The sequence below is a fragment of the Sinocyclocheilus anshuiensis genome, unplaced genomic scaffold, assembly GCF_001515605.1.
Source record: "Sinocyclocheilus anshuiensis isolate Anshui unplaced genomic scaffold, SAMN03320099.WGS_v1.1 scaffold684, whole genome shotgun sequence".
Lineage (NCBI taxonomy): Eukaryota > Metazoa > Chordata > Actinopteri > Cypriniformes > Cyprinidae > Sinocyclocheilus > Sinocyclocheilus anshuiensis.
The window spans coordinates 906,000-920,266 of NW_015554107.1; the positions used below are offsets into that span (position 1 = coordinate 906,000).

Below are 14,267 nucleotides of genomic sequence, written 5' to 3' on the forward strand. Positions count from 1 at the left end.
TAGCAGTTGATATTTAAAGATTTCTCTATGTTTGTGTCTTCCAGTGTGACATTCCAATCATACGGAGATGGTGGACTCCAGATGGTTTTCTCTGAAAGGTACTGGACATTTCCTCCAGCACACCATTACATTTGCACCCCCTTCTGGCCAATTTGAAATTAACCAAGATACATGTATATTACAGCGCAGAAACCCTACAGGAGGCCCTTCCAATTAGATAACAGGCTACGCTTGTGAGGTATGTCTCAAATCTATCTATATATCTATATACACACATTAATAAGTAAACTATACTAGTTTAGCATTTGTCAGTACAACATACTATTCCTATTTCACTTAGTTTTTTCAAGGCAATCGGTTTGCATGCTTTTTTTTAAGTAAGCCCAACTAATTAGATTTTACAGTGTAACAGAGTTATTGTATATTAAATACTGACCTTTAGGTAATACTTGTATGGCTCCTTGACATCAATTTGAAGCATATTTGCCAGCAGTGGATATGGAGTTGGTCCTGGAGGCAGCTGCCCAATGCTGCTCTGCTTTCTTTGACTCTTCCACAGCAATAACAGCACCAAGCCAGCTGTGACAACGTATAATACATTTGTCAGTGTCAATGTTATATCCATCGTATATCCAAAATTCACAAGACTGACAACGTAGCAATAACAGGAATGAGGTGAAGACAGTGTCTGCTCTGGTGCAATGACATGCTGTCAACTACTGTCTGTATACAAAAACACATGAACGCTATAAAGTCTGTTGATGTTTTGCAGGAAATTTCTGTTTTAGCCAAGCCCACAACGAAAGATTTAGAAAATAGCACAGTGTTCTACTGAGCAACAGGAATTAGTCTGAAAACAGCTTTGGTATTATATTAAATTAGCATGGTATGCATTTTTAAAGAGTTATTGCAAATTGTTAATGCAACAACTCAACAGTACAGGCTATTATACAGAGTAGCTGTATATACTGTATATAGCAATATGTTCTTTCTGATACACTGTAGTGAAAATGTTTCTTAATTCTGAAATATGCCCCTGTAAAGATATGACTTTTAGAATATGTCAGCTCTGTTCAGGGCATTTGGTATGAGTTTGGACTCTTGCCCTTCTGAAAAAAAACAAAACAAAAACTTGGCTTCAAATCAAATGTTGATATGCTATTCATAAAATGTTAACCTTTTACAAAACCATTGGGCTAAATAGGCAACGTTGGATAAACTAACTTAGAGCGTTTTTTCCCTTACAGTTTCTCGACAAAACAGGACTGTCGTTATTCATTACTTAATTGTAGATTTACATATCGCAAATATGTAATACAAAGTTTTAGCGTGTTGTTTAAAAAATTAAGATAACTGAAGGTTTGCTGTGCTTATAGAGACGCCAAAGACGATCGTTTTAACTGATTTCTTCCCTAGGTTTACTGACAGAAATTCCCTTCAAATATCGACCAAACCATTAAAGTCATTGTATAAATTATCCATATATTGCATTCGTATTTGAAATGCTCAGGTGTCTTTTAACAACTGTGAGGGGAAAAGCGTTTAAGCCTCGAGTAGCAGGTTCTAGAATGAGCGTCAAGTTCGGTTGAGGAGACGCGGAGAGGAGAGTGGTCCAGCCGTGAGTCACAGCCGTGACGCAGGCAGAGAGAAGGACAAGGCGCAGCATCCTCTCCATCCTCCATAGCACAACAACGACTGACAAAAGAGTGGAAGAGAAATCGCGATTTTGAGGCTTGTTATCAGGTAAGAAGGCTATAATTTCGCTGTATCAAATATCTGAATATATAGCTGGCCATCTTGTTTTTCCGCGTGAGAAAAACAGCCTGCTTGTTTTTCATGTGCTGCGTGACGGAGCGTCCATGTTTTCTTGTTGACACAGGGCAAGACTGACATGCTTAATAAGGCAATACGAGAACACACTGCGTCTGTTTTTATATATTTAGACGCGAGATACAGAATTTAGATCATTTTGATTTATTTATCGACGATTTAATCAATAATGTTGAGGGATTGAAGACTGTGTCGATTTCATTTGTGCACGAGCCATTTCTGAATTACGCCCCTTTTTGGTAGAAAGCACAGGAGTAAAATACAAATTAAATATTCAGCAGTCGAGCAGTTTAGATATCTTTAAATTATATTAATCTTTTAAATAATAGTATTATGCTGTTATTTATTCCATTTTTTCTATAAAATTAACGATTCAACTGTACACAGATATTAGCATAATTCGCAGTTTATATATACTTGACTGTTATGAAATATTAGTATGTGGTTGCATTTTATTGTCTTCTTGGTAGACCTATTTTCCATTTTTGCAGTAGAACACACTTTAAATCTTAACCTTGCAGCCATTATGGAAATGTTCCTTTCCAAGCATTTTCAACAAGTTTTGAAATCTGATTGAAGTGTCAGTTATCATTACAAGAGGCAAAATCTGTTACCATGTGGTCTATTTGTTAAATTGACATCTTTATAGTGAATAAACACCATCCTGTCTCCCACAGTCTGATGCAATAGAAGGACATTGAAAGCACTACCACAAACAGCTAATGTGTGAGCTTATTCCAGAAGCAATTAAAAACCTTTGAAGGAATACATAATATATTATTAAAAAGAGCAAGTGATATTGAAGCTCATATTCACTTTGATCTTTGCTTTAGATGAAATAGTATTCAGAATAGATCAGAATGTCTAGGCATTTCTTGAAATCGGCAATAAGGAATCACAATAAAGGCTCAATAAGATCTGATAAATTAATCATAGAAAATATGTTTTTACAGAACAAAATCTAAACTCAGTGGAGGAGTAAAATCTATCATATAAGAACATGATTAATGGGCTTTTGAAGGTACCCCATTAATAAGTATTTTGTTATACGTCAGTGGTAGTTAAGTTTATTCCAATGGATCAGTGTTTTTTTCTCTAAATAACATGAACTTGAAATGCAGTGTATTTTCAATATTCTCTTTGGTCACATAGATTGCAGGCATACTGATGTTAAAAACCATAAAATATATCAGTTGCATGAAAAATACTACATGTCATGGTCTGCTTTCCAAATATTTGGGGTAACTTCCAAAAGATAAAGATAAAACAATGTACTGTAGGACATATACTGTAGTGTTGGTCTAAGTCTAGCATTCTCTGGTTAATTCCCTGAATGTTATTTTGATGGCTGATTGAGCAGAATACAGTAACGGGAATCTAAGACATCAAAGTAAATTGCAATGACTTATATTCAGCATGGATCTCCAGTAAGATGGCGCAGTGGCTTGTGAGGTCCGGTCTCTCCTCTGTTCCAACAGACAGTGCTGGAAGCAGTGAGTCACTCATCCTCTCCGCCAGACTCCGTACTAAACTTAGAGCCTCGCTGGGAGGAATAACTGTGGCGTAGAGGTTCATGATCATACATCTCATATCATGTATTGTATACTCACTTGTGTTTTTGAGCAGTGATCAAACAAAAAGAATATTGAGAGTGTCAATGAAGGCTCGGTTCTTTTAGGGTGTGTTTACAGGTGGCTGCTTTGGTTTGATTAAAATGAACTCCGGTGCAATTGCTCTGTTAGTGCAGTTCATTTGAATAGGGATGAACGCTGCCATCCAAACCTTGGTGAGCACCTAACTCGGACCTGCTTTCAAATCTCTGGTGCAGTTTGACTGATATGTGAGTGCAACAACATAGACCAAAGACATCTAGCGAACCTGATGTCACAAGATGTGACCTGGTTGTATGTTGCACATTATAGTTCAGTACAGGCATCATGGCATTGTTTTGAATGCTTTACACATTTTATAAGCTCTTCATCAGCTGGTAAAAATACCACCATATGTACACACATGCAGTGAGCGTGTGCTTGCACACAGCATTGATTTGGATGTTTGGTAAGTTCACAAAAAATAATAAAAGCTGTCCAATTAGGTTGTGACTGTATCTTTATGCCTTTTGTTTTGTATCTTTAGGTTAGGTATTAAAAATGACAGCGTGAACGCTAAGCAAACCTAAGTATCATTTTCTTTTTTGGTGTGGACCAAAATAACCAAGAGAACCAAACCAGTGTGATTTTTAGTGGACAAAATTATGAAAATCAAGAAATAAATCAGTTGTCATTGCTGTTGATTTTCTTGTACACATTTTATGAGCACTGTTCTATCCAATGTCTATAAAAGTTATGAAATTGCGCTCTGTATTGTTATTTTTAACTGTGCATTTTTAATGTACAGGCCCAAACACATAAGCAGAATGACTAAAGAGGAAACTTCTGAGGTGGAAGAGGCCCAGCCGGCCTCTGAGTTCATCAGCCCTGCTCATGAACCCCGCAAGAAACCCATAGTGCATCCATCTGCACAGGCTCCACTGCCCAAGGACTATGGTGGGTTCCTCATCCTAGCAGTCAGATCTACCCAAATATATTACAGAGAACAAGAAGAAATCCTGAGCTACAAGTTAATCAAATTCCACAGCATAATGTAGTGGTAATTTTATTGGCTGTTGTAATAAATCCCTGTATTTATTATCCTGCATTTTGTTTGCTTCTATTAAAGCGTTTACCTTCTTTGATCCAAATGATCCGGCCTGCATGGAGATTCTGACAGACCCTCGGACCACAATCCCAGAACTGTTCGCCATTATCCGCCAATGGGTTCCACAAGTTCAACACAAGATTGACGTCATAGGCAATGAGGTAGTATTTCTTTGGAGTTGTCAGTAGTATAGACAGGAAACGTCCTGAATATGTGGGCAACTAACAAAACGTATTTATTTTACTTAAAGGGATAGTTCACCCAAAAATGAAAATTCTGTCATTAATTACTCACCCTCATGTTGTTCCAAACCTGTAAGACCTTCGTTCATCTTCAGAAACCTAATTAAGATATTTTTGATAAAATCCGAGAGCTTTCTGGCCCTTTATATACAGCAACGCAACTACCACGTTCAATGCCCAGAAAGGTAAGGACATTGTTAAAGTAGTCCATGTGACATGAGTGGTTCAACCATAATTTTATGAAGCTACGAGAATACTTTTTGTGTGCAATGGGTGAACTATCCCTTTAATGAATGAAGACAGTGAACCTTGAATAAATGCCATTTGTAGAGACCTATTGAATTTCTATCCAGCTGCGGATATTTTTGTGTAATTGATAAACTGATGATAAAGATGATATGGTTTCTAATCCATGAGTTGTGTTTAAACTTGTTGAAGACTTTTGTCCTCTCCACTCTTTGTGAGTTTTTTTTCCAAATGTTTCTCAACTTTCTTTTTTCATCTTTCTTTTTTTAATCATTTACACACTGGAGTGCAAAGTTTAGATGCTTAGAACAAGATGTTATATTGTCACATTTGCCTTAAGCTCTATATTAACTTTTATATTAACTTTTGCCAAAGTGATTTGATTGCAGTACAGGAAAATAAATGTCAGCCGATTGAATTGATTTTACACGTTGTACTGAGAAAGGGTCACAATGTTCATTTACACATTTTTTTATTCAAATTGACTAACATTAATTGAAGTCTTTGTCAGCACTTGTAAACACTCTGTAGATAGGTGTCCCTAGAGGAACTGGAGCTGCAGGGATTGATGGCAGTGGCAATAAGCCTCCTAGATTTGACTGATCTCTACATTGAGTCCTGCCCTAAATCAGCTCCACCTGTCAGGTCTCGGTGAAGAAGAACTCTCACTGCCCACCAGTGGGTCAGGCTTGTGGGTCTGACTTGTGATGTGTAATCAAAGTAAAGGGTTTCATAATTTCAGAAGGTTAAAAGTTTTCATGACCTTCCTAACAAGACTAGCTTAAACTAGCCTTGTACCTCTTTTATGCTGGTTTCACTGGTGTCAGAGAAAAAACAGAAAACCAAATTTTGAGTTATATTTTTCTGCAGGGAAATCACAGGTAGAGGATCAAAATTGTTTTTTTAAACATAATTTCAGATACATCATTTGGGATAGATGGCATTTTTCATATTTTTTACTTGCACACAAATCTTTTTGATGTCTTTTGGCATGGTGTGTAAATGGACATGTGTTCATTTTCAATAATACTGCACTCTGTTCAATGGGATTCTTGCATATCAGCTCCAAGTTTTCCACAAAATGGATGCTATATATTAAGAAAATGTGACGTTAAGGATGACTCAGCAATAAGGCTTCTTTCTATCACATATCATCAATATTAATTGGCTTAATTTTTCATCATTAGAGTGCATCTCACTAATACGGCTCTCATCCAGCTTTGAAAGTGGCCATGACCGTATTTGCCTGCAAGTCTGCAATAGTTATTAATTGGCTTCCAGTTGCATGGAAGTTCATCATATGTTGATCAACTCTGTCACTTTCAGATATTAAAGCGAGGTTGCCATGTGAATGACCGTGACGGCCTGACGGATATGACTCTTCTCCACTACTGCTGCAAAGCAGGAGCTCACGGAGTGGGTGAGTGACACTGGAGTTGACGGTTGGAGGTCTTTGCCATGACTTGCCTTGCAATCCACAATCCAAATCTGACATTTCTCTGTAATTGAGGTCATTAAAGTTGAACAGCTTCTAATTCTAACTCCATTAATAGCTCTAACCTTGCTGTGCATTGCACTCTTGCCAACATAATTAAAGCAAATCTAGCCTGCAGCACGTGACTGTTGCTATAGTTAGCCATGTGTTTTCCTTTCAGGTGATCCTCAGGCAGCGCTCCGGCTGTCCAGTCAGCTGATAGCTCTGGGAGCTGATGTGAGTCTGCGCAGTCGTTGGACCAACATGAACGCCCTCCATTATGCGGCTTACTTCGATGTGCCAGAACTGATTCGTGTTCTGCTCAAAGCCTCCAAGCCTAAAGGTGAATTTCCAAAGCAAACAGTGTTTGTATTCATGACGGCATCTGAACTTTTCAGTAAGCCAGATGCTTTTTGAAACAATCTAGCCACATTCTCACACACAAGCTGAGGTAGAAAATGCAAAGTAGTTTAGTCATTTAGAAAATGTCAAGTATCATGCACAAGCAAATTATGAAGTGGCTAATGAGTATTTGGCCTCTCATTACATATTCCACTAATAAAGTCGGGTGTCCTTCAACATATCTGTTGCTCTTCTCTCTACACAGTACTCAACTCCACCTGCAGTGACTTTTATCATGGCACAGCCCTGCACATCGCCGCCTCCAACCTCTGTCTCGGTGCTGTCAAGTGTCTGCTGGAGCATGGAGCCAACCCTACTGTCAGAGTGAGCATAATGATTTATACTTCACTTGAGCTAATCAGCCTAATTGGCTTCGTTCATTTTGAATGAGTGTTTCAGATGTCTTCGTTGGTCTGTTTTCAGAATACTAGATCATCAGTAGCCAGATCATTTTAAATGGACACACTGTATATATAAAATAAGATTCACAAATATATTCTACCATTCAAAAGTTGAATGGGGGTTGGTAAGATTTTCTAATGTTTTTGAAAGAAGTCTCTTGGCTAACCATGGCTGCATACTCCAGTCTACAATGTCACATGATCAGAAATCATTCTGATATGCTGAATTGGGACTTAAGAAACATTTCTTATCATCAATGTTAAAAACAATTTTGCTGCCTAATATTTATTTTGTGGAAACTTTTTATCGGATTCTATGATGAATAGAAAGTTCAAAAGAACAGCATTTATTTGAAACAGAAAACTTTTGTAACATTATAAGTGTCTTTACTGTCACTTTTGATCAAATGTATGCATCCTTGTTGAATATAAGTTTTCATTTCTTTCTGATTTTTTATTGAATTTTCTTATTGATAACTTATTGACACCAAACTGTTGAACAATAGTGTATATTTACAAAAAAATTACGAAAAACTGCACTCTTGACTTTTGTTATCGACCCAGTAGGCAATGTAATCTCAAAATTATAAATAGTGGCCTGATTGGACTATCACTAACAGATAAACTCTCTGCATATTACAGAATGATAAGGGTCAAGACCCTGCTGAGGTTGTTCCTGACCCCATGGACATGAGTCTGGATAAAGCTGAGGCCGCCATGGTGGCTAAAGAGCTGAATTTGTAACATTATAAATGTCTTTACTGTCACTTTTGATCAAATGTATGCATCCTTGTTGAATATAAGTTTTAATTTCTTTCTGATTTTTTATTGAATTTTCTTATTGATAACTTATTGACACCAAACTTGAACAATAGTGTATATTTACAAAAAAATTACGAAAAACTGCACTCTTGACTTTTGTTATCGACCCAGTAGGCAATGTAATCTCAAAATTATAAATAGTGGCCTGATTGGACTATCACTAACAGATAAACTCTCTGCATATTACAGAATGATAAGGGTCAAGACCCTGCTGAGGTTGTTCCTGACCCCATGGACATGAGTCTGGATAAAGCTGAGGCCGCCATGGTGGCTAAAGAGCTGAAACAGTTGCTGCTGGACGCAGTGCCGCTCAGCTGTAACCTGCCCCGCGCCACCCTGCCCAACTATGACAACATCCCCGGCAACCTCATGCTTTCCTCCCTGGGTCTCAAACTAGGGGACTGTGTGGTGCTGGACGACACAAAGGTGAGATTAGGAGAGTCTGTGTGTTTAAAGACTTTGCAGTGTCTGAAGCACCTAGGAGAAGATAGGATATATAAATAAAACACAATGCCTCTTTTCTGCAGGCTGGCACCCTCCGTTTCTGCGGCACCACTGAGTTTGCTAGTGGGCAGTGGGTTGGTATTGAGCTGGACGAGCCGGAGGGCAAGAACGACGGGAGTGTGGGTGGGATCCGCTATTTTAACTGCCCCCCAAAACAAGGTGTGTTCTCTTCATTTCTGTATTCGAAAAGTCGTTTTATAATTATTGTATTGACAACAGATCTGATTACAGTATTTGGATGAAATAATCTGATTTCTAGAGTTTAATATTTGGTGTACACATCTATTCTTCAGGCATCTTCGCCCCTGTGTCGAAAATCAGCAAAGCTCTTGAGCAGACCCCCTCTTCAGTCACCTCCACGCCAAAAACCCCTCGCATGGATTTGTCTCGTGTAACCGGCAAGATTAAGAAAGAGAAAAAAGAGAAAGACCGTGAAAAGAGTGAGTGATAACATCTATATATCTAACAACTATCTATTTTATATGTGTGATTTGAATTCTGTGTTGTTCAGTGTTCGCCTTCTATTAAATTGTCATCGAATCAGTGTTTAGACCCAAGTTAATGTGTGACCACTTAAAGTAAGTCTGTTAATTTTAAGTCTGTTGAAATTATTCTAATATTCTGAATTTTCTATTAAAATAGAAAACAGTTCCTTTAAATTGTAATAATATTTCACTATATTACAGTTTTGTACTGCATTTTTGATCGAATATAAGCAGCCTTGGTGTGCATAAAAGACTAGTGTATATCTGAGTTCCACATTTGATTTGCTTCTCCACCAGCCCCAAGAAAGAAGTCTTTGTCCGGGGTCAGTTTGGATCCTGATGGAGTCAAGGTTGAAGTTGGGGATCAGGTGTTGGTGGCAGGCCAAAAGCAAGGGATTGTCCGTTTTTTTGGCAAGACAGACTTTGCTCCTGGTATGTCTAACCGAAGGTCTGAGATAATGGTATAATATAATGATATAAGAATAAGCCTGACATGATGATTTGCACTTCTCTTATAATTAATATGAAATCACATATAAGTACAATAATGTGCAGCAAGTATTTAGAATTGTGTGTGTGTGTGGATTCTTGTGATCAGGGTATTGGTTTGGTGTGGAGTTGGAACAGCCCACTGGAAAGCATGATGGCAGTGTATTTGGAGTGCGTTACTTCCACTGTCTGCCCAAATATGGGGTTTTTGCACCACCATCCCGTGTTCAGAGGTAAAATCTTCAACATGTAACAGAAAAAAAATGTTTTACAGTTACACAACTTGGGTTACAGTAAATAGGGATATGTTTTACTGCTTTGGTTATAGAATATGAGCACACCATGCCTTTCATTTAGCTTTTATTACTGAATAGTAAACACATTTGCAGTAATGTTTCACTGTTTATGAAGGGATAACGAAAAAGTACCAGAACAATGTTAGGGGTTGAGGCCTAATTAAATGTGCTAAAATACCATCTACGATATGAAGTCTTTGTAAAACCATCTATTATAAGGTAAAAAAACAGAGACATTTAGTAAAATGTATATTTAAATCATTTTGTTGTTCAGATTAATTCTCCAAAAAGACATCAACAGTATAATTTGATTTTTTAATCTTGCAGAATTGCAGGGCCCAAAGATCCTCAGGGTGATGGGACACTAGTGAAGAAAGTCCACCAGGTGACTAGTAAGTACAACGATAAGAGCATGTTCTTCTTTTCTTTGCCTGTTTTTAAAGCAACACTGCTTCACAATCAGAGTGTGTGCATTTGTATGAATAAACAACATCAGCTCACAGTTAGTGCTCCGTCTTGTGTGTATCTTGTTGGTTAGGAATACAGTGACACCTACTGTCCATAATGTGTAATAGCATTAGCAATAAGTACTTTTCCCGTCTAAAGTTTAAAATTCAGCTGGATTATTGCATGTAGCAAAGAACAGAAATATATGACATTTATTATACAATATGTATAATACAATATGAATGAACAACACAGTCTCACATGGCAGCCTCAGCTGCATGGTTATAATATTTGTCTGTGTTCATCCTCCTATACAGTGTCCCAGCCAAAGCGTAATTTTAATGCGATCCGTTCTCCAAAAGACATAACATCTGAAAGTTCCATATCCAGGTATGCTTCTGTCCCATAAATAACACATCCGTTTGGCTGCAGCTGTGAATCTATAATGTATCCTGTGATGCAAGATTAAACAGCATTTTACATTCATGATCCGTTTCTGTTATAGCAGGTTGCTGTTCTGTTGCTGGTTTCCCTGGATGCTCCGTGCAGAGATGCAGTCCTAAATCCACTGGTTACATCTTTAATTCTATCTCCCCCTCTTTTTCTGTTCCTCCTCAAGATAAAATCTCGCCCACTCTGTGTACTTCCATTATTCGTATGTGCTTCTCTCTGTGAAGTACCCAGACTGCTGTCCCGCCCCTTTGACGGCAACTCAATAGCAAAAAAATAGTGCCTTGTCAAGTAACTAACGTCCTGCATTCCGATGATTGAATTATAGACGAACAATCTTTTATGAAATCAAAATAAGGGAAAATCATTCCTACTGAAAGCCATTCGTATCTCTCTATCTGCTCTGGGTTATTTTTTTTGCTAAACCACTGTGGGTAGATTATTGGCAGTATTCAAGCTTGATAATACAGTCATAATCCACAAATAACTAGGCTTGTACGTCTATTTTAATTTGTAAAGGTGCTTTTTTGTTTTGTTTGTAAACATGCTGTTGTATTATGTACCTTTGCTGTCTTACTTTACAGTATTTTATAGTATACAGCCTTTGTTTCCTAAGTTTCAAATGCCTTTAAGTGAACTAGTAGGTGACATATTATTACTAAACATAAAAATGTTTCATTGTAACTGTAGTCTGAAAATATTGATGCTGCCAATGTGAAAAAGAAGAGGGTTTTTGTCATTGAAGCCTAATGCTTTTTTCATCTACAGTGAAACTGTAAGCATATAGCTTAAAATATATTAATATGTTGCATGAAATAAGCAGGCATGGGCACGTTTTTAGGTCATAAGAGCCTAATGCTTTTTTCATCTACAGTGAAACTAAGCATATAGCTTAAAATATATTAATATGTTGCATGAAATAAGCAGGCATGGGCACGTTTTTAGGTCATAAACTGCTCTGAAATGAGGTGAGAGGCCTGCTTTAGATATTATAAGCTAACAAATCACATTTCATTTAATTAAAATCAACCAAAGCGCAAGCTCCATGATATAGCAAAAGCTAAATAATCTCTTACTTCAGAATAATGTACTGTTAAGAACCACTTCAATAATGCAACACTTGAGAGGAGGCATGTTCATTCGTGACCTTTCATAAAAACGAGGTGACGATAAGCATTCGTTCATTTTATAAACCCAAATAACCATACGAATCACAATCATGTTTCTCTCACCCAAAAAAAATAAAATAAAACAAATTATAGTTCATCTAGTATAGTTTAAAGTGAAGTACAGTTTATATTTTAACATAAAATCCTCATCTATCATCTACAGTCTACTGTATAAAAGCTGTTAGGCCAGACTACCTATTCCTTCTCTCTGTTTTCACTCGGATCAGTTTTGTAAATGCTGTTCTTTAAAATCCTGATTGTGAAAACGGTATGTGCTTATGATATTGTAATCAAGTGTGTGGGTAATAACAGCAATATTGTAATTGGTATAGTTAATTTGTAAACATTTATTCGTCTGAGAAAATATATATTTTAATAATTTCACAAGGTACTTTTTTAACGTCCTGTGCTTTGTGTTTTCGTGTTAACTATACTCTGTAAATCAGATTAATGTGGATCTTATCATGAATTCGGTTTTGGATTTGATGGACAACATAACTGTAGCCTACTGCATGCTGTGTATAGACCTACATTTGCAGGTTTCTTTTTCCTACAGTATATCAGCATGAAAAAGCTTATTAATTAATTCAAGTGAAACTCAATCCTGACTATATGACTAATAAACATTAGTGTTTTATACTAAGTTTGACTGTGTTGTCTTGATTGATTATACTTTTTTTCTGGACTTTATAACTCGCAATTGCAAGTTTAAATCTCACGATTCTGAGAAAAAAGATACAAACTCGCAATTGTATGGAAGCCCGTTTTCGCCACTGAATAAAAAATAAAAAAGTGAGACTTTTTATCTCACAATTCTGACTTTTTTTCACAGAATTGTGAGATATAAACTCGCAATTGCGAGTTATAAAGTCAGAATTGTGAGATACAAAGTCAGAATTCTGAATTTTTTTCTCAGAATTGCGTGATATAAACTCACAATTGCGAGTTATAAAGTCAGAATTGCGAGATATAAAGTCACAATTGCAAGATAAAAACTCGCAATTCTGAGTTTTTTTTATCGCAATTGCGAGTTTATATCTCGCAATTCTGACTTTTTTTCTCAGAATTGTGAGATATAAACTCGCAATTGCGAGTTATAAAGTCAGAATTACGTGATATAAACTCGCAATTGCGAGTTAAAGTCCAATTTTGAGGGGGCGGGGGACTGATATGTTCTCAGAATTGCGATTTTATATCTCACAATTCTGACAAAAAATTGTGAGTTTATATCTCGCAGTTCTGACTTTATTTCTCAGAATTGCGACTTTATGTCTCGCAATTGCGAATTTATATCACGCATCTGACTTTATTTCTCAGAATTGCCAGTTTATATCTCTCAATTATGACTTTTTAACTCGCAATTCAGAGTTTATATCACGCAATTCTGAGAAAAAAAGTCAGAATTGCGAGTTTGTATCACCAATTCTGAGAAAAAAAATCAGAATCGCGAGTTTGTATCACCAATTCTGACAAAAAAAGTCAGAATTGCGAGTTTGTATCAATCAATTCTGAGAAAAAAGTCAGAATTGCGAGTTTGTAACACCAATTCTGAGAAAAAAAGTCAGAATTGCGAGTTTGTAACACCAATTCTGAGAAAAAAAGTCAGAATTGCGAGTTTGTATCACCAATTCTGAGAAAAAAAGTCAAAATTGCAAGTTTGTATCACGCAATTCTGAGAAAAAAAAAGTCAGAATTGCGAGTTTATATCACGCAATTCTGAGAAAAAAAAATCAGAATTGCGAGTTTGTATCACCAATTCTGAGAAAAAAAAATCAGAATTGCGAGTTTGTATCACCAATTCTGAGAAAAAAAAATCAGAATTGCGAGTTTGTATCACCAATTCTGAGAAAAAAAATCAGAATTGCGAGTTTGTATCACCAATTCTGAGAAAAAAAATCAGAATTGCGAGTTTGGATCACCAATTCTGAGAAAAAAAAATCAGAATTGCGAGTTTGGATCACCAATTCTGAGAAAAAAAAATCAGAATTGCGAGTTTGGATCACCAATTCTGAGAAAAAAAAATCAGAATTGCGAGTTTGGATCATTGCGATATTTAAACTTGCAATTGTGAGTTCTGAGAAAAAATTGCGAGTTTATATCACGCAATTCTGAGAAAAAAAAATCAGAATTGCGAGTTTGTATCGTTTGTATCACCAAAAAAAGTCAGAATTGCGAGTTTGTATCACCAATTCTGAGAAAAAAAAAGTCAGAATTGCGAGTTTGTATCACGCAATTCTGAGAAAAAAAGTCAGAATTGCGAGTTTGTATCACGCAATTCTGAGAAAAAAAAATCAGAATTGCGAGTTTGTATCA

The 14,267-nt window shown here is 36.6% G+C and overlaps 1 protein-coding gene and 1 pseudogene across 1 annotated transcript; one reads left to right on the forward strand and one right to left on the reverse strand.

Annotated features, from left to right (window-relative positions):
* LOC107669745 (cytochrome P450 2M1-like) overlaps positions 1-625 on the reverse strand; it is a 7,350-nt pseudogene extending 6,725 nt beyond the window's left edge.
* Positions 626-1,213: 588 nt separating this feature from the next.
* LOC107669746 (CAP-Gly domain-containing linker protein 3-like) lies at positions 1,214-12,591 on the forward strand. Its single transcript, XM_016462124.1, has 15 exons — positions 1,214-1,743; positions 4,228-4,376; positions 4,549-4,688; positions 6,342-6,435; positions 6,671-6,832; positions 7,097-7,215; positions 8,304-8,540; positions 8,642-8,777; positions 8,912-9,058; positions 9,401-9,535; positions 9,702-9,825; positions 10,216-10,280; positions 10,653-10,725; positions 10,844-11,626; positions 11,731-12,591. The coding sequence occupies exons 2-14, from the start codon at positions 4,247-4,249 to the stop codon at positions 10,896-10,898; spliced, it is 1,617 nt and encodes a 538-aa protein (XP_016317610.1). The 5' UTR covers positions 1,214-1,743; positions 4,228-4,246; the 3' UTR covers positions 10,899-11,626; positions 11,731-12,591.
* Positions 12,592-14,267: the final 1,676 nt, after the last annotated feature.